The 24,476-nt window shown below is 47.8% G+C and overlaps 1 protein-coding gene across 1 annotated transcript in view; it reads right to left on the minus strand.

Annotated features, from left to right (window-relative positions):
* Positions 1–24,476, minus strand: part of DNAH17 (dynein axonemal heavy chain 17) — a 7,556,186-nt gene that overhangs the window by 3,586,391 nt on the left and 3,945,319 nt on the right. The window contains exons 30-31 of the mRNA XM_069201738.1: positions 20,102–20,229; positions 19,827–19,975 (exon numbers count right to left, since the gene is read on the minus strand). Of these exons, the coding sequence (XP_069057839.1) occupies positions 19,827–19,975; positions 20,102–20,229 (277 nt within the window). The remainder of the gene's footprint in view (positions 1–19,826; positions 19,976–20,101; positions 20,230–24,476) is intronic.

A 24,476-nucleotide genomic window follows, 5' to 3' on the forward strand; every position in this document is an offset into this window, starting at 1 on the left:
TCACCAACGTACGCCCGGCCCTCTCACCATCCCGTAGCGCCATGCTCTGGTGAACTTCCCCAGGAAGCAGATCTCTCGCTGGGATGCCTCTTCATATTGAGACACAGCACTCCGAAGAGCGCCATACAAATCCGACACAGATGCCTCTCCAAATCAACGATCTGAGCCTCCAGATCAGCCAGCTCCCGCCTTAGCGACCGTAAGACACCGTGTTGTTTCGAGAGGCACACCCCATGGATAACCACCTTAAATGCCTCCCACAGCGTTCTAGCAGAGCTCACAAACTCGCTATTTTCAGCAAAATATTGAGAGATGGCCTCGCGAACCTCCCCGCGTAACGCAGTGTCTCGAAGCGCCCCATGTGGCACGTCCCGCCGCACGTCCAAGCCCACCAGGCACCGCCAGCACCAATTTAACCGGCGAGTGTCCAAGATACCCCACCCCAAGACCCTGAAAAGTCAGAGTAAAGTGACCCTACTTCCCCAGAAACACACTAAAGTTGTCATAGGAGATTCTGCAAAGACCACAACAGACTGCAAAGCACTGAAGACGGGTTCCTGGACCTGAAGACCTGTAAAGGAAGGGGACCAAGTCCAAGAGTCATGAAAGTGTCCGGGGGGGCAGGAGCCCACTAAACCACGAATGAAGGTGCAAAATGGCTGCCTACCGGGTGGAAGAAGCTGAAGATTCTGCAACAACGGAAGGTGCCAGGAACTTCTTCTTTGCACAGAAGATGTCCCACAAAGTGCTGGGGGACACAGAGTTGTTTCTTTGGAGAAAGACTACAAACAAGCCTTCCTAGCTGCAAAGATCGCGGTTGAAGAAAAAGGGTGCTTCCGGGCCTAGGAATGACCAGGAGGTCACCACTTGGAAGAGGAGAAAGAGGGGGCCCTCAGCAACACAGAGAGCCCAAGCAAAATAAGGTAGCACCCGCAGAAGTACTTGAACATGGTTTCAAGAAAACTGAGCATGGAGGTCGTCTCAACACTACAAATGAGGGTCCCACGAAGTCGGTGGTCAACTCAGAGAGTTGAGCAATGCAGGACGGAGGGCTGGGGACCTGGGCTAGGCTGTGCACAAAGGATTCCTTGCAAAAGTGCACAGAAGCCCTAGCAGCTGCAGTTCACAGGATTACTGTCTGGCGATGGAAGGCAAGGACTTACCTCATCCAAATTGGGACAGTTAGACCACTGGACCATCTGGGTCACTTGGCTCCATCACCTGTGTTCCAGGGGCCACCCTCATCAGGATGAGAGGGGTCCCAGAGTACCGGTGACGTTGAAGTTTGGTGCCTGCTGGAGGAGGGGGAAGATTTCATTGACCCACAGGAGGTTTCTTCTTGGCTTCCAGTGCAGGGTGAAGGCAGACAGCCCCCAGAGCATGCACCACCAGGACACAGTCGAGAAAGCCGGCAGTTTTGCAAGCGTCCTGGAGCAGTCAGCGGTCGATCCTTGGCAGAAGTCGAAGAGGGAGATGCAGAGGAACTCTGGTGATTTCTTGCACGTCGTTATCTGAGGAAAAGCCCACAGGAGAGACCCTAAATAGCCCTCAGAGGAGGATTGGCCACCTAGAGAGGTAAGTACCTATCAGGAGGGGTCTCTGACGTCACCTGCTGGCACTGGCGATTCCGAGGCCTCCATTGTGCCCTCACACCTCTGGATTCAAGATGGCAGAGTTCTGGGACACACTGGAGGAGCTCTGGGCACCACCCCTGGGGTGGTGATGGAGAGGGGAGTGGTCACTCCCCTTTCCTTTGTCCAGTTTCGCGCCAGAAGAGGGGCTTCGGGTTCCCTGAACCAGTGTAGACTGGCTTACGCAAGGAAGACACCATCTGTGCCCTTCGGAGCATTTCCAGGGTCTGGGGGAGGCTACTCCTCCCCAGCCCTTAATACCTATTTCCAAAGGGAGAGGGTGTAACACCCTCTCTCAGAGGAACTTTTTTTTATGCCTTTCTGGGACTGAGGTACCCAGACCCCAGGAGGGCAGAAGCCTGTTTGTGGGTTGGCAGCAGCGGTAGCTGCAGAGAAAACCCCAGAGAGCTGGTTTGGCAGTACCCGGGGTCCATGGTGGAGCCCCGGGAATGCTTGGGATTGGCACCCCAATATCAGATTTGGCATGGGGGGACAATTCCATGAGCTTAGACATGTTACATGGCCATATTCGGAGCTACCATCGTGAAGCTACATATAGGTATTGACCTATATGTAGTACACACGTGTAATGGTGTCCCCACAATCAAAAAGTCTGGGGAAATTGCCCTGAACTATGTGGGGGCACCTTGGATAGTGCCAGGGTGTCCTCACACTTAGTAACTTTTCACCTAACCCTCACTAAGTGAAGGCTAGACATATAGGTGACTTATAAGTTACTTAAGTGCAGTGTAAAATGCCTGTGAAATAACGTGTGCGTTATTTCACTCAGGCTGCAGTGGCAGTCCTGTGTAAGATTTGTCTGAGTTCCCTATGGGTGGCAAAAGAAATGATGCAGCCCATAGGGATCTCCTGGTTACCTAGGTACCATATACTAGGGAATTATAAGGGTGTTTCAGTGTGCCAATTAGAATTGGTGAAAATGGTCACTAGCCTATAGTGACAGTTTTAAAGGCAGAGGGAGCATAAGCACTGAGGTTCTGGTTAGCAGAGCCTCAGTGACACAGTTAGTCACTACACAGATACACACATTCAGGCCACAACTATCAGCAATGGGGTCCTGCCTAGCAGGATCCCAGTGAGACAGGCAAAAACAAACTGACATATATGTACAAATGGGGGTAACATGCCAGGCGAGATGGCACTTTCCTACTGTCACCCAAATAAATACCTTTATTTTTGGTAACACTGAGTATCGTCTTTACTTGTGTATAAGTACTGTGTAACTATCAGTGGTACTGCATGAGCTTTGCATGTCTTCTAGTTCAGCCTAAGCTGCTCTGCTATAGCTACCTCTATCAGCCTAAGCTGCTAGAACACTACTACATACACTAACAAGGGATAACTGGACCTGGCGTAAGGTGTAAGTACCCAAGGTACCCACTACAAACCAAGCCAGCCTCCTACATTTGTGGTGCAGCGGTGGGATAAGTACTTGCAATTGCTTTACCACTTTGTTACCTGTGCTTTTCACAAGAAAAGCTTGATCCAATAGACTTATGCTTAGAGCATATATAATAAATACATAGAAACAATGTTCTAACTTTCTTAAAAGTTCTGTTTAACTTTGGAAAAGTTTTTCAAAGTTCTGAAAAGTTTTCATCTTTTGAAAGTTAGCTCTGTTATTCTACTAACTTTTTACTCACTTTGCCAAAACTTTTTTTTTTCGATATGTCTTCTGTAGATGCTACCCCTAGAGTTGTGAAAACAACATATGAGAATCTAAACTTTAAAAGTTTGAGGGGTCTCTGTATTGAAAGAAGTTTGGGGATTGGGAAGAACCCCAATAAGGAGTTCCTTTTAGATCTTCTCCTCCAAGATGACCAGGGACTCAGCACTGGTCCAGATCAGACAGCGGAGGAGGTAGAGGATGATTCCAACCAGGCAGGCTCAGGGGAGCAAAATGACAATCATGGGGAGGGTACTTCCACAGAATTAACTGTTAACAAGCCCCTTAGTACAACTGGTAGTGGGAAGGGTTCACACACTAGTAGGGCTCCCTTCACCCCTAGAGGCCAGGTCACTAGAGTGGCCCCTGTTAGAGATAAATCTACTTCTGCACATTCCCATGTTACCTTTGTTTCAGAGGCATCCCACACATCTAACCCTGAGGACCAAACCCTAGATAGGGAACTCAGAAAGCTGAGGTTAGAGGAGGCCAGACTGAGGCTAATGCAGCAACAGTTGGCCTGAGACAGGGAATCCCTGGCTGTGGAAAAGGAAAGACAGGGTTTGGAGTTAGTTCCCCATGGTAGCAGCAGCAGTTTCAGAAAATCAAATGTTACAAGGATGGTGATGACATTTACAAGTGGGTTGCTGCACTTGAGAGGGCCTGTAAAGTGCAGAGGGTCCCTCATGTACAGTGGGCTGCTATCCTTTGGTTATCCTTCTCTGGTAAGGGGAGAGACGAATAAGTTACTTACCTTCGGTAACGCTTTTTCTGGTGGATACAGTAACTACCTGTGGATTCCTCACCTAAAGAATTCTCCCCTCGCGCCAGCCTCAATGAAAATTTCTTCTAGCTCTGCACGTCGATGATGACGTCACGATAGCCCGACTCCACGCGATGCCGCATGACGTCATCTAGGCAATAAGAAGCCCCCGTCGACGTGCAGACGTCAGTTATCACCATTTTTTACGTGCCATAGAGGCGAACAGGTTGACCCTAAAGAGAACATATTCATCTCAATTGAATGAAAACAGAATATTTATTATAACAAAATAAAGTTAAATAACAGTAATAATTACTTAATATAAGAGTAAAATATATAAGTCAAGTCCAAATATGTTTTCCTTGAACTATCTAATTTTGAAAAAGAAATGTATATACAGATATTACAACTATATACATGAATCAGATATATCCATATATACAAGACCAAGGAAGCTCACCCAAGGATTTCTCAGTATGACCAGCCAGGCAACGGGGAGGCGGGTGGGACCATGAGGAATCCACAGGTAGTTACTGTATCAACCAGAAAAAGCGTTACCGAAGATAAGTAACTTATTCTTCTGATGGATACACCTACCTGTGGATTCCTCACCTAAAGAATAGAGTCCCAAAGCAGTACTACGTCCGGAGGGGCGTGCCCGAAAGGTCAAACCAAGAAATCCTGCAGCACCGAGCGAGCAAAATGGCCATCCCTCCTAACCTCAGAATCCAAACAATAATGTTTGACAAAAGTATGGAGGGATGCCCAGGTCGCTGCCCTGCAGATGTCAGCCACAGGAACACCTCTAGCCAAAGCCGAAGAAGCTGTTTTAGCCCTGGTGGAATGGGCACGAAGCCCCACAGGTGGTTCTTACATAGAATGACCCACCTGGATAGCGTTCTCTTGTGGACCGCTCCACCTTTCCTCTTCCCCACGTATCCAATGAAGAGCTGATCATCTTTTCTGAACTCCCTCGTCCTGTCGACGTAGAAGCTCAGCGCTCTTCGTTGATCCAGCCGGTGGAGCCTCTCTTCCTCCTTGGATGGGTGAGGTGGAGGGTAAAGAAGGGCTTCTTATTGCCTAGATGACGTCATGCGGCGTCGCGTGGAGTCGGGCGATTGTGACGTAATCGTCGACGTGCAGAGCTAGAAGAAATTTCAGTCGAGGCTGGCGCAAGGGGAGAATTCTTTAGGTGAGGAATCCACAGGTAGGTGTATCCATCAGAAAGACTCCTTATTGTCAGAGAGGATGATGCAGATAATTATCAAATTCTTAAAAGTGCACTCTTGGATGGTCTGGGTTTAACTACTGAGCAACACAGGATAAATTTCAGAGAGACCAGAAGGGAGTCATCACAGGGCCGGACAGACTTTGTAGAATGTTCTGTGAAGGCCCTAGAAGGTTGGTTAAATGGCAGTAAGGTGACTGACTATGAAAGCCTATATAACTTGATTCTGAGAGAGCGTATTTTGAATAATTGTGGGCCTGACTTGTTACATCAGTATCTTGTGGACTCAGATCTGACCTCTCCCCAAGAATTGGGAAAGAAGGCAGACAAATGGGTCCGGATAAGGGTGAGCAGAAAAGCTCATACAGGAGGTGACAAAGAGAGCAAAAAGAAAGATGGTGAAAAATCTCAGGACAAGCATGGGGATAAAAGTAAAAACAAAGATCCTTCTTCAGGTCCAAAACACTCCTCTGGGGGTGGGGATAAAACTTCTTCATCTTCCTCAAACTCTTCACACAATAAGAAAAAGCATTGGTGCTATGTGTGCAGAGGTAAAGGCCATTGGCCAGGGGATAAGTCCTGTTCAGGTAAAGCCCCTGAGCCCACCACCACTAATACATCAAACTCTAGTGCCCCTAGCATTAGTGGTAATAGTGGTGGGACTACTGGCAACAGTCAAACTAAAGGTGTAGTTGGGTTCACTTTTGGGACCATCATAGAAACTGGGGTAGACCGTCCCAAGACAGTTTCTGTCACACCTGGAGGCATTGGCCTTGCCACCTTGGCTGCTTGTCCCCTTAACATGGATAAGTGCAGACAGTCAATCTTAATAAATGGTGTTGAGGCCCAGGCCTACCGGGAAACAGGTGCCAGTATCACTTTGGTTACTGAAAACTTTTTTTTAATTGTATTTTATTATTCAGAGATAGTAACACATACAACAAAGAAGCCCAACAGATAGAAGTACAAAATAATGCAATTCTAGTCTCATACAGTGTACAAACCCCAGTGCCAATGCCACAACTCTCCAGAAACAAAATGAAGTATTCATCACAAATAATGCTCATCATAATACAGCGTTAGCATTAATATCAAGTAACATGAGCCTGCAAGAGGCGAAAGACCAGCACATAAACTATTCACAGTCAGTGGGCGAAAAGGCCATTAACAGCCAACAGAACAAGAAGAACGATAGGCAAAGAGAGAGAGCAGGGGGAGAGCACAAACTTCCATTAACGCATAGCAGCCATGGCGCAGAAGAAAAAAAAAACTAGAAGACGAAGCAGTCAAGCGCGCGGCTATAAATAATCGCAGCATCAGCCACACTGAAAAGACTCCAAAAAGGAGCGCAGTGGAGCCCAAATGTCCAGGGGCCAGGAGCCCTCAGGGACCAATTCCCAGAAAATCATTAATTGTCCTGGCAGAACGCAGCATCGCGCAGCCACTTGTGGTGTAACATACAAATTCACCACACCTTATCTGAGTCAGAGTGTGAGCTATCTACCATCTTCTCAATTGAAGTGCCAGCTAGGGACTTCTCATTCTCAATGAGCAAATTAAAAAGAAATTCTCTTGAAGGATTCTTTCATATCACTAAACCTCTATCAATGCAGAGACTCCTTAGGCTCTTAAAGTTTAGATTGTCATAAGTAGTATTGACCACTTTAAGAGAAGTTCCTACATCAGACATGATAGAAGAAGGTTTAGAGACAGTGAGAAGAGAGAAAAAGTTTCAGGACTTTTTAAAGGACAGAAAAAAACTTTTTCAAACTTTTTGAAACTTTTTAGAAAGTTTAGGAGTACTTTTCAGCAGTTAGCAGAAAGTGTAAGAGAAGAAAAGCAAAACTTTTTGGTTAGGTGTACATACACTGAACTTGTTTTGTATATTTTTCTCTTATGAAAAGTGCAAAATGACAAAGTGGTAAGTAGTTACAAGTACTTATCCCACCGCTGCCACCAATGTAGGAGGCTGGCCTGGCTTGTAGTGGGTACCAAGGGGTACTTACACTTTGTACCAGGTCCAGTTATCCCTTATTAATGTAGAAGAGGTGTTTCTAGCAGCTTAGGCTGATAGAAGGTAGCTATAGCAGAGCAGCTTAGTCTAAACTAGGAGACATGCAAAGCTCCTACTATACCACTGGTGTCATGTGCACAATATGATAAGAAAACACAATACACAGATATACTAAAAATAAAGGTACTTTATTTTTATGACATGTAGGAGGCTGGACTGGCTTGTAGTGAGTACCAAGGGGTACTTGCACCTTGCACCAGGCCCAGTTATCCCTTATTAGTGTATAGGGTGTCTAGCAGCTTAGGCTGATAGATAATGGTAGCTTAGCAGAGCAGCTTAGGCTGAACTAAGAGACGTGTGAAGCTACTACAGTACCACTTAGTGTCATATGCACAATATCATAAGAAAACACAATACACAGTTATACTAAAAATAAAGGTACTTTATTTTTATGACAATATGCCAAAGTATCTTAGAGTGTACCCTCAGTGAGAGGATAGGAAATATACACAAGATATATATACACAATAGCAAAAATATGCAGTATAGTCTTAGAAAACAGTGCAAACAATGTATAGTTACAATAGGATGCAATGGGGAAACATAGGGATAGGGGCAACACAAACCATATACTCCAAAAGTGGAATGCGAACCACGAATGGACCCCAAACCTATGTGACCTTGTAGAGGGTCGCTGGGACTATTAGAAAATAGTGAGAGTTAGAAAAATAACCCTCCCCAAGACCCTGAAAAGTGAGTGCAAAGTGCACTAAAGTTCCCCTAAGGACAAAGTAGTCGTGTTAGAGGAATAATGCAGGAAAGACACAAACCAGCAATGCAACAACTGTGGATTTCCAATCTAGGGTACCTGTGGAACAAGGGGACCAAGTCCAAAAGTCACAAGCAAGTCGGAGATGGGCAGATTCCCAGGAAATGCCAGCTGCGGGTGCAAAGAAGCTTCGACTGGACAGAAGAAGCTGAGGTTTCTGCAGGAACGAAAAGGGCTAGAGACTTCCCCTTTGGTGGACGGATCCCACTTGCCGTGGAGAGTCGTGAAGAAGTGTTTTCCCGCCGAAAGAATGCCAACAAGCCTTGCTAGCTGCAAATCGTGCGTTTGGCGTTTTTGGACGCTGCTGGGGCCCAGGAGGGACCAGGAGGTCGCAAATTGGACCTGGAGAGAGAAGAAACGTCGAGCAAGACAAAGAGCCCTCACTGAAGCAGGTAGCACCCAGAGAAGTGCCAGAAACAGGCACTACGAGGATGCGTGAAACAGTGCTTGCCGAAGTTGCACAAAGGAGTCCCTCGTCGCCGGAGACCAACTTAGAAAGTCGTGCAATGCAGGTTAGAGTGCCGTGGACCCAGGCTTGGCTGTGCACAAAGGATTTCCACCGGAAGTGCACAGGGGCCGGAGTAGCTGCAAAGTCGCGGTTCCCAGCAATGCAGCCCAGCGAGGTGAGGCAAGGACTTACCTCCACCAAACTTGGGCTGAAGAGTCACTGGACTGTGGGGGTCACTTGGACAGAGTCGCTGGATTCGAGGGACCTCGCTCGTCGTGCTGAGAGGAGACCCAAGGGACCGGTAATGCAGCTTTTTGGTGCCTGCGGTTGCAGGGGGAAGATTCCGTCGACCCACGGGAGATTTCTTCGGAGCTTCTGGTGCAGAGAGGAGGCAGGCTACCCCCACAGCATGCACAAGCAGGAAAACAGTCGAGAAGGCGGCAGGATCAGCGTTACAGAGTTGCAGTAGTCGTCTTTGCTACTATGTTGCAGGTTTGCAGGCTTCCAGCGCGGTCAGCAGTCGATTCCTTATCAGAAGGTGAAGAGGGAGATGCAGAGGAACTCGGATGAGCTCTTGCATTCGTTATCTAAAGTTTCCCCAGAGACAGAGACCCTAAATAGCCAGAAAAGAGGGTTTGGCTACCTAGGAGAGAGGATAGGCTACTAACACCTGAAGGAGCCTATCAGCAGGAGTCTCTGACGTCACCTGGTGGCACTGGCCACTCAGAGCAGTCCAGTGTGCCAGCAGCACCTCTGTTTCCAAGATGGCAGAGGTCTGGAGCACACTGGAGGAGCTCTGGACACCTCCCAGGGGAGGTGCAGGTCAGGGGAGTGGTCACTCCCCTTTCCTTTGTCCAGTTTCGCGCCAGAGCAGGGGCTAAGGGGACCCTGAACCGGTGTAGACTGGCTTATGCAGAATTGGGCACCTCTGTGCCCAACAAAGCATTTCCAGAGGCTGGGGGAGGCTACTCCTCCCCTGCCTTCACACCATTTTCCAAAGGGAGAGGGTGTCACACCCTCTCTCAGAGGAAGTTCTTTGTTCTGCCATCCTGGGCCAGGCCTGGCTGGACCCCAGGAGGGCAGCTGCCTGTCTGAGGGGTTGGCAGCAGCAGCAGCTGCAGTGAAACCCCAGGAAGGGCAGTTTGGCAGTACCAGGGTCTGTGCTACAGACCACTGGGATCATGGGATTGTGCCAACTATGCCAGGATGGTACAGAGGGGGCAATTCCATGATCATAGACATGTTACATGGCCATATTCGGAGTTACCATGGTGAAGCTACATATAGGTAGTGACCTATATGTAGTGCACGCGTGTAATGGTGTCCCCGCACTCACAAAGTTCAGGGAATTGGCTCTGAACAATGTGGGGGCACCTTGGCTAGTGCCAGGGTGCCCTCACACTAAGTAACTTTGCACCTAACCTTTACCAGGTAAAGGTTAGACATATAGGTGACTTATAAGTTACTTAAGTGCAGTGTAAAATGGCTGTGAAAAAACGTGGACGTTATTTCACTCAGGCTGCAGTGGCAGGCCTGTGTAAGAATTGTCAGAGCTCCCTATGGGTGGCAAAAGAAATGCTGCAGCCCATAGGGATCTCCTGGAACCCCAATACCCTGGGTACCTCAGTACCATATACTAGGGAATTATAAGGGTGTTCCAGTAAGCCAATGTAAATTGGTAAAAATGGTCACTAGCCTGTCAGTGACAATTTGGAAAGAAATGAGAGAGCATAACCACTGAGGTTCTGATTAGCAGAGCCTCAGTGAGACAGTTAGTCACTACACAGGTAACACATTCAGGCACACTTATGAGCACTGGGTCCCTGGGTTACCAGGGTCCCAGTGACACATACAACTAAAATAACATATATACAGTGAAAAATGGGGGTAACATGCCAGGCAAGATGGTACTTTCCTACATGACAATATGCCAAAAGTATCTCAGTGAGTACCCTCAGTATGAGGATGCCAAATATACACAAGATATATGTACACAATACCAAAAATATGCAGTAATAGCAAAAGGAAGTAATGCAAGCAGTGTAAAGTTACAATAGATTGCAATAGGAGCACATAGGTATAGGGGCAACACAAACCATATACTCCAAAAGTGGAATGCGAACCACGAATGGACCCCAAACCTATGTGAGCTTGTAGAGGGTCGCTGAGATTGTAAGAAAACAGTGAGGGTTAGAAAAATAGCCCACCCCAAGAGGTAGGTGTAAAGTGCACCTACAACCCCCAGAGAGCACAGAAGTCATTATAGGGGGATTCTGCAAGGAAAACCAACACCAGCAATGCAACAACAGTGGATTTCCGGACCTGAGTACCTGTAAGACAAGGGGACCAAGTCCAAGAGTCGCAACAGTGTCGAGAGTGGGCAGGAGCCCAGGAAATGCCAGCTGAGGGTGCAAGGAAGCTGCCACCGGATGGAAGAAGCTTTGTGTTCTACAAGAACGAAGAGGACTAGGAACTTCCCCTTTGGAGGATGGATGTCCCACTTCGTGAAGAAGCTTGCAGAGGTGTTCCTACGCAGAAAGACCACAAACAAGCCTTGCTAACTGCAAGGGTCGCGGTTAGGGTTTTTGGATGCTGCTGTGGCCCAGGAGGGACCAGGATGTCGCCACTTGGATGAGGAGACAGAGGGGGCGCCCAGCAAGTCATGGAGCCCTCACAGAAGCAGGCAGCACCCGCAGAAGTACCGGAACAGGCACTTAGAAGAGGAGTGAACCGGAGTCTACCCGAAGTCACAAAAGGGAGTCCCACGATGCCGGAGGACAACTCAGAAGGTTGTGCACTGCAGCTTAGAGTGTCGGGGGCCCAGGCTTGGCTGTGCATGAAGGAAATCCTGGAAGAGTGCACAGGAGCTGGAGCAGCTGCAAATCACATGCAACCCAGCAATGCAGTCTAGCGTGGGGAGTCAAGGACTTACCTCCACCAAACTTGGACTGAAGAGTCACTGGACTGTGTGAATCACTTGGACAGAGTTGCTGAGTTCCAGGGACCAAGCTTGTCGTGCTGAGAGGGGACCCAGAGGACCGGTGATGCAGTCTTTTGTTTCCTGCGGTTGCAGGGGGAAGATTCCGTCGACCCACGGGAGATTTCTTCAGAGCTCCTGGTGCAAGAAGGAGGCATGCTACCCCCACAGCATGCACCACCAGGAAACAGGCGAGAAAGCAGGCAGGATGAAGCGATACAAGGTTGCAGTAGTCGTCTTTGCTACTTTGTTGCGGTTTTGCAGGCGTCCTGAGCAGTCAGCGGTCGATTCCGTGGCAGAAGGTGAAGAGAGAGATGCAGAGGAACTCTGATGAGCTCTTGCATTCGTTAGCTAAAGAATTCCCCAAAGCAGAGACCCTAAATAGCCAGAAAAGGAGGTTTGGCTACCCAGGAAGGAGGATAGGCTAGTAAGAAAGGTAAGAGCCTATCAGAAGGAGTCTCTGACGTCACCTGCTGGCCCTGGCCACTCAGAGCAGTCCAGTGTGCCAGCACACCTCTGAATCCAAGATGGCAGAGGTCTGGGGCACGCTGGAGGAGCTCTGGGCACCTCCCCTGGGAGGTGCAGGTCAGGGGAGTGGTCACGCCCCTTTCCTTTGTCCAGTTTCGCGCCAGAGCAGGGCTGGGGGATCCCTGAACCGGTGTAGACTGGCTTATGCAGAGATGGGCACCATCTGTGCCCATCAAAGCATTTCCAGAGGCTGGGGGAGGCTACTCCTCCCCATCCTTGACACCTATTTCCAAAAGGGAGAGGGTGTAACACCCTCTCTCTGAGGAAGTCCTTTGTTCTGCCTTCCTGGGCCAGGCCTGGCTGGACCCCAGGAGGGCAGAAACCTGTCTGAGGGGTTGGCAGCAGCAGCAGCTGCAGTGAAACCCCGGGAAAGGCAGTTTGGCAGTACCCAGGTTCTATGCTAGAGACCCGGGGGATCCTGGAATTGTCCCCCCAATGCTAGAATGGCATTGGGGAGACAATTCCATGATCCTAGACATATTACATGGCCATGTTCAAAGTTACCATTGTGACGCTGTACATAGGTAGAGACCTATGTACAGTGCACGCGTGTAATGGTGTCCCCGCACTCACAAAGTTCAGGGAATTGGCTCTGAACGATGTGGGGGCACCTTTGTTAGTGCCAGGGTACCCTCACACTAAGTAACTTTGCCCCCAACCTTCACTAGGTGAAGGTTAGACATATAGGTGACTTATAAGTTACTTAAGTGCAGTGGTAAATGGCTGTGAAATAACGTGGACGTTATTTCACTCAGGCTGCACTGGCAGGCCTGTGTAAGAATTGTCAGATCTCCCTATGGGTGGCAAAAGAAATGCTGCAGCCCATAGGGATCTCCTGGAACCCCAATACCCTGGGTACCTCAGTACCATATACTAGGGAATTATAAGGGTGTTCCAGTAAGCCAATGTAAATTGGTAAAATTGGTCACTAGCCTGTTAGTGACAATTTGAAAGAAATGAAAGAGCATAACCACTGAGGTTCTGGTTAGCAGAGCCTCAGTGAGACAGTTAGGCACCATACAGGGAACACATACATATAGGCCACAACCTTATGAGCACTGGGGTCCTGACTAGCAGGGTCCCAGTGACACATAACAAACATACTGAAAACATAGGGTTTTCACTATGAGCACTGGGCCCTAGCTAGCAGGATCCCAGTGAGACAGTGAAAACACCCTGACATACACTCACAAACAGGCCAAAAGTGGGGGTAACAAGGCTAGAAAGAGGCTACTTTCTCACACTAGCGACCGGGGGGACCACGAAGCAAGGCCCCACCAGGTGAGTAGCAGCACCCTGGCCCGTCCAGAGCGCTGCACCTCTCTCCTCCAAGTCAATTAGGGCCCCAGGCCGCAGAAACCAGCCGGCAGATCCGCAGTCACACTCTACTCCAGGAGCCCACCGGGGCGCCCGGAGTCCACCAGGCGATGGGACGCCTGTCACAGCCACCGCACAGCCGAGCCACAGGGCCCACCCCAGAGCCGCAGCACATAGAGTAAGCCAGGGGCCACAGTCAATCCACCGCCCCCGGAAACGCTGCAGGCGTCCCATGGTCCAAACCGACCGGCGATGGGACCCCTCACCAAGAGCGTCCCGGGAAGCACCCCGGGGCAAAAAATATGCACAGTCGCCTCCGGTAGGTGGAACAATCAGCGCCAGCAGCTCCTCACCTCCTCATGCAGCAGGCGAGCCGTCAGCGCCATCCGCCTAAGCGGTGTCCGCAACAGAGGGCCCCAGCAGCTGCCATATCGTCCCCAAGGTGCCAGCGATGCGCAAGAGGGGCCGGTCTGATCCCGCCGCCCGCCTCTGTCGACCTGCAGGCGCCAAGAGGCAATTAGGCTCCCCGATCAGAGGGGCAGAGAGGCCACAGTCCAACCCGACTGCCGAGCAGGCCTCCAGGGAGGGAGCCCTCTGCTCCCCCCAGCCCCAGGAGCACAGTGAGCAACTCCGCCGCACCGGCGGAACCCCCGGAGGAGCAGAGGAGGCCCAGGGAACGCGCTACCGCGCACCGCAATCCAATCAGCTAGGCCCGTCCAGGCGGGCAGAAAAACCAATGCCAGGCGGTCTCGGGGATCCTGAACTCGGCCCCCCAGGAAGCAAGTCGAACTCGAGGGGGCACCCGCGAAGAGAATTCTAAAATATAGCCGCTCTGGCAGGAGAAATGCAATAAATAGGCCCTAAGCCCAGCAGAGCCTCACACTGTGACGGCCATCTTGCTGGCAGGCCAAGCCACGCCCCCTTGGTGACTGAAAACTTGGTGTCACCTGCACAACACCTCCTTGGAAAGAAGTACCAAGTTACTGATGTCAATAACTCCACTCAGTCTCTCCCCTTAGCTGTAGTTCAACTTAGTTGGGATAGAGTTACTGGCCCTAAGCAGGTGGTGGTATCACCTAGCTTACCTCTAGATTGTCTCTTAGGGAATAACCTAGAGACCTCAGGTTGGGCCGAGGTAGAGTTTAGGACCCATGCATTCAGACTGGGTATCCCTGAGGAATAGCTTCCTCTCATTTCTAGTGAAATGAAAAAGCAAAGAAGAGAAAAAGGCCTGAAATCTCAGGATCCCTCTCCATTAACAGGTAAAAAGGGTATCAAAGTATCCCTTCCCCACCCTGCCACTAAGGATAGCATTCCTGTGATAGAGAAACCTCTCCTGGGGTGTAACCTGTACCAAGGGAACCCTCAGCTACCACAGCTGGACTCCCAGAGGTAAAAGTACCTCTCTGTGGAACTACTAATCCAGATGTGTAAAATTGCACCATTTTAGTAAATATGGAGCATCCCTCCAGCTCTCCCAGAGAAACTTTAGTGCAGCAACCCTGCACTGCCTCTAAACACTTAGAACAGCAGCCCTGTCCTGGTGTGGAGCTTATATGACAACAGTCCTGCCCTGCTCCAACTCAAGAGAAACAGCAACCTTGTTCTCTCTTGGAGCAATATGGACAAAGTCTTTGCCCAGCTATGACTTTGAGACAGCATTCCTGTCTAGCATTTACTGCATTTGACATAGGCCCAGTGGTCACCGATCACACTGCCCAACTTTAAAACATACTAATAGGAACTCTGAGAATTTACTCTCACACTGTTGGTTAGGTAAAAATCTCCAAACAGGGTGGTTTACATCCCCATAGGGAATTAACCATATAGTGGATGTTAAAGGGAGTAACCACTCTATTGCAGATCTACTCTCCACTTATCACCACTTAGACAATAAAGTCTCAACTGGCCTGGTTAGCCTTATTGTCCTCCGTTTGGGGGTGGGGTAGTGTGAGAAAGTAGCCTTTTTCAAGCATGGTTAACCCCACTTTTGGCCAGTTTGTGAATGTGTGTCAGTGTGTTTTTACTGTGTCACTGGAATCCTGCTAGCCAGGACCCCAGTGATTATAGAAAAACCTATATGTCAGTGTGTTTTGCCTGTCTCACTGGGATCCTGCTAACCAGGACCCCAGTGCTCATAGTTTGTGGCCTAATGTGTGTGTTGTCAGTAGTACTTGACTGTGTCACTGAGGCTCTGCTAACTAGAACCTCAGTGCTTATGCTCTCTGTGCTTTTAAATTTGTCACTGTTGGATAGTGACTTCATTTAGCAATTTCAACTGGCACACTGGACCCCCCCCCCTTATAAGTCCCTAGTATTTGGTGCCTGGGTACCCAGGGCATTGGGGCTGTAGGAGATCCTTATGGGTTGCAGCATTTCTTTTGCCACCCATAAGGAGCTCAGCGAAACCCTTCCACAGGCCTGCCATGGCAGCCTATGTGAAATAGTGCACACACTATTTCACAGCCATTTTCACTGCACTTAAGTAACTTATAAGTTACCTATATGTCTAACCTACACTTGCTAAAGGTTAGGTGCAAAGTTACTAAGTGTGAGGGCACCCTTGCACTAGCAAAGGTGCCCCCACATAGTTCAGGGCCATTTCCCGGGACTTTGTGAGTGCGGGGACGCCATTACATACATGCACTTCATATAGGTCAATACCTATATGTAGCTTCACAATGGTAACTCCGAATATGGCCATGTAATTTGTCTAAGATCATGGAATTGTCCCCCCAAACCAAATCTGGCATTGGGGAGCCAATTCCATGCATCCTGGGGGCTCCACCATGGACCCCCAGTACTCCCAAACCAGCTCTCTGAGGCTTGCACTGCAGCTACAGCTGCTGCCACCTCACAGACAGGGTTCTGCCCCGCTGGGGTCTGAGCAGCTCAGTCCCAGGAAGCCAGAACAAAGCATTTCCTCTGAGAGCAGGGTGTTACACCCTCTCCTTTGGAAATAGGTGTTACAAGCTGGGGAGGGGTAGCCTCCCCCAGCCTCTGGAAATGTTTTGAAGGGCACCAATGGTGCCCTCCTTGCATAAGCCAGTCTACACCGGTTCAGGGCCCCTTGTCCCCTGCTCTGGCAAGAAACTGGACAAAGGAAAGGGGAGTGACCACTACCCTGTACATCAAAACCCTAGGGGTGGTGCCCAGAGCTCCTCCTGTGTGTCTCAGACTTCAGACATCCTGCTTTGCAAGGTGTGGGGGCACTCTGGAGGACTCTGAGTGGCCAGTGCCAGCAGGTGACGCCAGAGACCCCTCCTGATAGGTCCTTACATGATAAGGAAGCCAATCTCCCTCTCAGGGCGATTTAGGGTCTCCCCTGTGGGTTTCTCTTCAGATTCTACTTGCAAGTTTCAGCAGGAATCCTCTGCAACTACTCCTTCATCCACAGACCTCGGATCAACCGCAGCCTGCTCCAGGAACCGCTGTAACAGCAACAGAGTATCCACAAGGGATACTTTTCTTCTGCAACTTCAGCTCCAGCCAGCAACTGCAACAGTTTCCACGGTGTGCACGCTCTGAGGACTCCCTGTCTTCATCCTGCACTAGAAGGACCAAAGAAATCTCCTGTGGGGTGACAAAGTCACTCCCCTGCTCACGCAGACACCTTCTAAGTCGACAACTGGTACTCTTGGACTCCTCTCACAGCAACGAGCGTGCTCCTTGGAACACAGAGGGTGGACCCCATCGACACAGACTGTCCTGAGGCTGGGTAACTACAGCATTTTTCATTACAGAGCTGCCAATAAACAATGGCAAACAACAAGAATTGCAAAGTCAATATGCCTTTGTGTAAGGAAATGCCTCCTTGGCATGGTTACCCCCTGACTTTTTGCCTTTGCTGATGCCAAATTATGATTTGAAAGTGTGCTGGGACCCTGCTAACCAGGCCCCAGCACCAGTGTTCTTTCCCTAAACTGTAACTTTGTCTCCACAATTGGCACAACCCTGGCACCCAGGTAAGACCCTTGTAACTGGTACCCCTGGTACCAGGGGCCCTGATGCCAGGGAAGGTCTCTAAGGGCTGCAGCATGTCTTATGCCACCGTGGGGACCACTCACTCTGCACATGCACACTGCTTGCCAGCTTGTGTGTGCTGGTGGGGAGAAAATGACTAAGTCGACATGGCACTCCCCTCAGGGTGCCATGCCAACCTCACACTGCCTATGGCATAGATAAGTCACCCCTCTAGCAGACCTTACAGCCCTAAGGCAGGGTGCACTATACCACAGGTGAGGGCATAGGTGCATGAGCACTATGCCCCTACAGTGTATAAGCAAAACCTTAGACATTGTAAGTGCAGGGTAGCCATAAGAGTATATGGTCTGGAAGTCTGTCAAACACGAACTCCACAGCACCATAATGGCTACACTGAAAATTGTGAAGTTTGGTATCAAACTTCTCAGCACAATAAATGCACACTGATGCCAGTGTGCACTTTATTGTAGAAATACAGTATTTAGGGGCTCCCAGAACAGAGTAAGATAGATTCCTGCAACCTGAGGACGAAGAAGGACTGCTGACCTGAAGCCCTGCAGAGAAGACGGAGACGACGACGGCTTTGGCCCCCCACTTCAAGAAAAACTGCAACAGCGACGCATCCAACAGGGACCAGCGACCTCTGAAGCCTCAGAGGACTGCCCTGCATCTACAAGGACCAAGAAGCTCCAGAGAACAGCGGCCCTGTTCAACAAATCTGCAACTTTGCAACAAAGAAGCAACTTTTAAAGACCACACGTTTCCCGCCGTAAGCGTGAGACTTTCCACTCTGCACCCGACGCCCCCGGCTCGACCTGAGGAAAACCAACACTACAGGGAGGACTCCCTGGTGACTGCGAGCCCTTGAGTAGCCAGAGTTGACCCCCCTGATCCCCCACAGCGACGCCTGCAGAGGAAATCCAGAGGCTCCCCCTGACTGAGCCTGCCTGCTTCAAGGAACCCGACGCCTGGAAACCACGCTGCACCCGCAGCCCCCAGGACCTGAAGGAACCGAACTCCAGTGCTGGAGCGACCCCAAGGCGACCCTCTACCGAGCCCAGGTGGTGGCTACCCTGAGGAGCCCCCCCCCTGTGCCTGCCTGCATCGTTGAAGAGACCCCCGGGTCTCCCCATTGATTTCTATTGAAAACCCGACGCCTGTTTGCACTCTGCGGAACCGGCCGCCCCTGTGCTGCTGAGGGTGTACTTTCTGTGCCTACTTGTGTCCCCCCCGGTGCCCTATGAAACCCCCCTGGTCTGCCCTCCGAAGTCGCGGGTACTTACCTGCTGGCAGACTGGAACCGGGGCACCCCAATTTCCATTGAAGCCTATGTGTTTTGGGCACCACTTTGACCTCTGTACCTGACTGGCCCTGAGCTGCTGGTGTGATAACTTTGGGGTTGCCTTGAACCCCCAACGGTGGGCTACCTTGGACCCAACTTTGAACCCTGTAAGTGTTTTACTTACCTGTGAACTTAACATTTACCTACCTCCCCCAGGAACTGTTGATTTTTGCATTGTCCACTTTTAAAATAGCTTATTGCCATTTTGGCCAAGACTGTACATGCTATTGTGATAATTCAAAGTTCCTAAGACACCTGAGTGAAATACCTTTCATTTAAAGTATTGTTTGTAAATCTTGAACCTGTGGTTCTTATAGTGTAAAATTATGTATCCTGAGAGTTTCAAATGACAAAGTAAAAGTAATGTAATAAAGCACTGGCAAAGCCAGTCATGTGGTAAGACATGTAAACATAGGCTCACAGAAATAATCAATAGTAGTGACAGTAGTGGAGATAAGCATGGTGGTTGCAATGACTTGCACTCAAGTCTTGACAGAAATATTTTAAAAAATAATTAAATAAACACAATTACAAGCATGTGATTGCTATCTGAGTATGTGTGATGAGTGAGGGTATTTTTCAGATGTAAAATAGTCTTTCAGGTTGCAATGCAAGCACCTCATAAGAGACGAAATGATACACTAAACCGCTAATAGCATAAGGTACAAGCCAAAGCCCACTCAATGTATAATTTAAAGTACTGGTAACAGTACATCATGGAGACAGCTATGTTGGAAAAGCAGACCTAAAGATGAAACTCGGCTAGCAGCAGGAAGAATTCAGGTTTCCTGAGTTTTAGCAAGATTCCAGACTCTTTTTAAAAAGCTGAATCGGTAGTTTGGAGTCAGGGCTTGGCATTCGTATACACCTAGTTCTAAAGGTAACGGATAAACATTATTTAGTTTGAATTGCTAAAGACGACCTTTTGTTTCCCAGACAAGAACACACCCTCACATCATAAGAGTCGGATTGAGAAAGGGAGACAAAATGATAACAGCACATTAAAGATGGCATTTAGAATACTGTAAATCTACGTATAGAGTTACGTGGAATGAAACCAACAAACGAATGTACTCACGGGTTCCAACCCAGATCAGCTGGGTTAATGTAGAGTATCCCTGCTCTGGACACTGTTGCTGGAGTAGCCGTCCTCAGGTGGCTGATCTCAAACACAAGTCGCATGGTGGGATTTAATGGAATTCGCTCATTGCTAGCCAAGGTGAGAACCTGCAATATCCGAAAATGTAAAACTCACGAGTTATATATACTAGTTCATCAAAAACAAAATTCAAATGATTTGAAAGGAAGTAAAAAGACAGCAAGGATAATGAAAAGCCTATTTGGATTTGTCACCTTGTTATCGTCCATGACCGTATTTAAAGATTCGATCCACATCGGATCTATATCCCCATCGAGAACAATCCATTTAGGACCATCGTGTGTAATGTTAGCTAAGTCTCGCATAATGGAAGAAAATAGACCTGCAATGATTGAACATGTTGGTTACATAAAATAACTGTACACGAAACCGTTTGACAGCACAATCTGAATTTAAGTAATAATAATCATTTGTTCACAATCTGGAATACACAATGGCGTACATTTTCCAGCCTTCTGAGTTAACCACAAAATTATCCACAAACAATCGCAAACCTTCTCCAGCCCTCATAACGAACCTGAGAAATATGTAACATGGTAAAAGCGTAAACACTCCACAAAAATGTTGTTCCCTATTTTCACCTTTAAAATTCATTTTGTGAAACAAAAGAATGATTGTCTACTTACCTGTAGTCCTGGTTCTGCATCATAGAACATTTTATTCAGCTCAGGAATGTTGTAACAATTCCACGTTGTGTGTTTTCGGCCCCCATATAACAAACAAGCATGGGGAAAGCCAATCGGTCGCGTCTATTTTAAGCATGTGTTGCTTTTTGTAAGCACTGCAATAGAAGTGGCTGCAATTGCTCAACATATTGCTGGGCTGCATGCATCAATGGGTCTGCTAACTGGTATTGGTGACCACACAGTGCATCCATCACTGGGCTTTGTAAAGGTGGTGTCAGAGGCCCAACGCAATCTATGCATGAAGGGCCTAGTTAACAGCATCAGTGGCAACACAGTGGAAGCATCGGTTAGCCACTCCTCTAAACATGCACTCATTAATACTCCCAATCATAAACTGTAGTGTGGGATAGCCAAATGAAGACGCAGAATCAGGAAACGAAGTTACTTAATAAGGTCAAATCTTAGAAAGAACAAAGGCCATCTCTATCTTGCTAGATGGAAAGTCAGTAAAGGACTCGGCTCACCGAGCAACAGAGATGGACGTTCTTCGTGAAATGCAATGAGAATGTATATCGCCATTCCATTCTTACGGTTGAAACTAAGAACAGATAACACAATAAAATACATGTGTAATATGTAAATCAACACACTTCATCACCTCCCTTCCATAAAGAAAATAAACTCATAATCTAAAAGTTTCACGGGAAGCTTGAATATGCACTTAGCAACAGTTACTTCCTGTAAAGAAAGGAAGGAAACATAGAATATACATCCACATCTGTAACATTATTTTGTAACGGTTGAGCATTTTTAGAATCCGACACACTAGTGACACAGTGACATGTAATATTGAGCCTGGAACTGGGTAAAGCAGAATTGCTATAATCTCTGGAACTGTCAACTTAAAAAACAATGAAATCACTTCTTGCTGCCTGTGTTCTTTTGTATATTTGCAACTGTGTGTCAGATATGGGCACTAGTCTACTTTTATTCCACCAACCCATTCCACATAAAAGAACTGCTTTATTTCAAACACGTTACATTTTGAAAGAAGAGGTATATTGGGGTTCACCTTTACTAACTTTGAAAGGTTTTCTGATAACTACTCAGTTGCCACCCTCAAAATGGCTTTCTTTGGTATGTTTGTGAAAATCATAATCTTGCTTTTGTTTGAGTTGCTTTGTGTGTACCATTTCCTGCAACAAAGACTTTGGATCAGAATGTTCAGTCCTGCATTTACACATATAGTCTAACCAATTTTGTAAAACTTCTAACCTGCACTGTCTCCCCCTTAACAATTCAAAAGGAGATATGCCTGTCGTAGAATGTGGTGTGGGATGACATGCATTAATTTTGTCCTTCAAAAAATTCATTACATCAATGCCCGAGGAAAGAGCAGACTCAATCCCTTCTTCAAGAAAGAGGTCTGAGCTCTCTACCAATCGGTTGGCAGACGGACTGTACAAAGTCACCTGGAAATGTTTCATGTTGTGTTTGGTAAGGAAAGTTTTCATTTCATTAGTGATGAAATGAGTACCATTGTAAGTTACTATTTCTTTGGGGATTCCCTCTAAAAAAAAAAAAAAAAAACGTTTTCAGGAAAATGAATGACTGATTGGGTTTTGGTTGTTTCAACAAATGAATAATAAACCCATTTGGAATACTAATCAATTGACGCCATCAAAACGTTGTTGTTAGACAGTAGTAACGAAAATGGCCCTATAAATTCCAAGGCAGATTTGTGCCCTGGCAGATTAGGTAATGGAACAGAAAGCAATCGTTTTTCTAGTGTACTTCAGTGCTTGTCAGAAACAATGCACTGGTGACATGAATTAATAAAATGAAAATAACCAAGTAATTCAATCTCTTTGTCTCCAAACGCTTGGGACTAATGTCAGGGTTTACATGTTTGAAAGTGGTAGGCCACTTCACCATCCACTACATTCAAGGTGGAAAAAAGCTCAGAGATGATTGCCTTTCGCGCTTACCATTACCTGCTTGTGATGACATTATAGATGTTGACAAATGTGTTGTTACAACCACTGATACTGTGTCTGAGATCAGAGGGACTGTATCTGAGAAACAATGGCTAGAAGCTACTGCCCAAGATGACATCCTATTAAGTGTTATACGTTTTGTACAAAAAGGTTGGCCATCCATCGGAAATTTATCAAATTATCTTAAACCATTTGCTCAAATTTCAGCAGAGCTCTCTTGTGAAAATGATATATGTATCAGGGATGGCTGTTTTATTCCTCTTAGTAAGTCAGGAGAACAATTGATTGCATTAGCCCATGAGGGCTATTTGGGTATCACTGCCACGTGTAAGAATCTTAGAAAACATTATTACTAGACTGACATGAATAAACATGTCAATTCTTTTATTAATGCATGTCCCCAGTGTGTCTCACTGGGATCCTGCTAGTCAGGACCCCGGTGCTGATAGTTTGAGGCCTACATGTGTTGTCAGTATACTTGATTGTGCCACTGTAGTTCTGCTAACCAGAACTCCAGTGCTTATGCTCTCTCTGTGTACCAAATTTGTCACTATAATTTAGTGACTCCATATTCCAATTCAGATTGGCACACTGGACACCCCTTATATGTCCCTAGTATATGGTACCTAGGTACCCAGGGCATTGGGGTTCCAGGAGATCCTTATGGGCTGAAACATTTATTTTGCCACCCATAAGGAGCTCATACAAACATTCCTTCAAGACTGCCATTGCAGCCTGAGTGAAAACGAGCACATACTATTTCACAGCCATTTTTCACTGCACCAGGTAACTTATAAGTCACCTACATGTCTAACCTTAATTTACTGAAGGCTAGGTGCATAGTTACTGTGTGAGGGAACCCTTGCACTACCAAAGATGTCCCCACATTGTCCAGACCCAATTCCCCGGACTTCGTGACTGCGGGGACACCATTATAAGCGTGCACTATATATATGTCAATACATATATGAAGCTTAACAATTGTAACTCCGAATATGGCCATGTGAGGTGTCCAAGATTGTGAAATTGAACCCCCAATCCAAATATGGTATTGGGGGCCAATTCCATGCACTCTGGGGGCTCCACCATGGACCCCCAGTACTGCCAAACCAGCTCTCTGAGGTTTCCACTGCAGCCCCAGCTGCTGCCACCTCACAGACAGGTTTCTGCCCTCCCGGGGATTAAGCAAATCAATCCCAGGAAGGCAGAACAATGCATTTCCTTTAAGAGAGGGGTGTTACACCCTCTCTGTAGGAAAGCACCATCTTGCCTGGCATGTTACCCCCATATTTCACTGTATATATGTTGTTTTAGTTGTATGTGTCACTGGGACCCTGCCAGCCAGGGCCCCAGTGCTCATAAGTGTGCCCTGTATGGGTTCCCTGTGTGATGACTAACTGTCTCACTGAGGCTCTGCAAACCAGAACCTCAGTGGTTATGCTCTCTATTTGCTTCCAAATTGTCACTAACAGGCTAGTGACCAATTTCACCAATTTACATTGGCATACTGGAACACCCTTATAATTCCCTAGTATATGGTACTGAAGTACCCAGGGTATTGGGGTTCCAGGAGATCCCTATGGGCTGCAGCATTTCTTTTGCCACCCATAGGGAGCTCTGACAATTCTTACACAGGCCTGCCACTGCAGCCTGAGTGAAATAACGTCCACGTTATTTCACAGCCATTTACCACTGCACTTAAGTAACTTATAAGTCACCTATATGTCTAACCTTTACCTGGTAAAGGTTGGGTGCTAAGAAACTTAGTGTGTGGGCACCCTGGCACTAGCCAAGGTGCCCCCACATCGTTCAGGGCAAATTCCCCGGACTTTGTGAGTGCGGGGACACCATTACACGCGTGCACTATACATATGTCTCTACATATGTATAGCGTCACAATGGTAACTCCGAACATGGCCATGTAACATGTCTAAGATCATGGAATT

The sequence above is a fragment of the Pleurodeles waltl genome, chromosome 7, assembly GCF_031143425.1.
Source record: "Pleurodeles waltl isolate 20211129_DDA chromosome 7, aPleWal1.hap1.20221129, whole genome shotgun sequence".
Lineage (NCBI taxonomy): Eukaryota > Metazoa > Chordata > Amphibia > Caudata > Salamandridae > Pleurodeles > Pleurodeles waltl.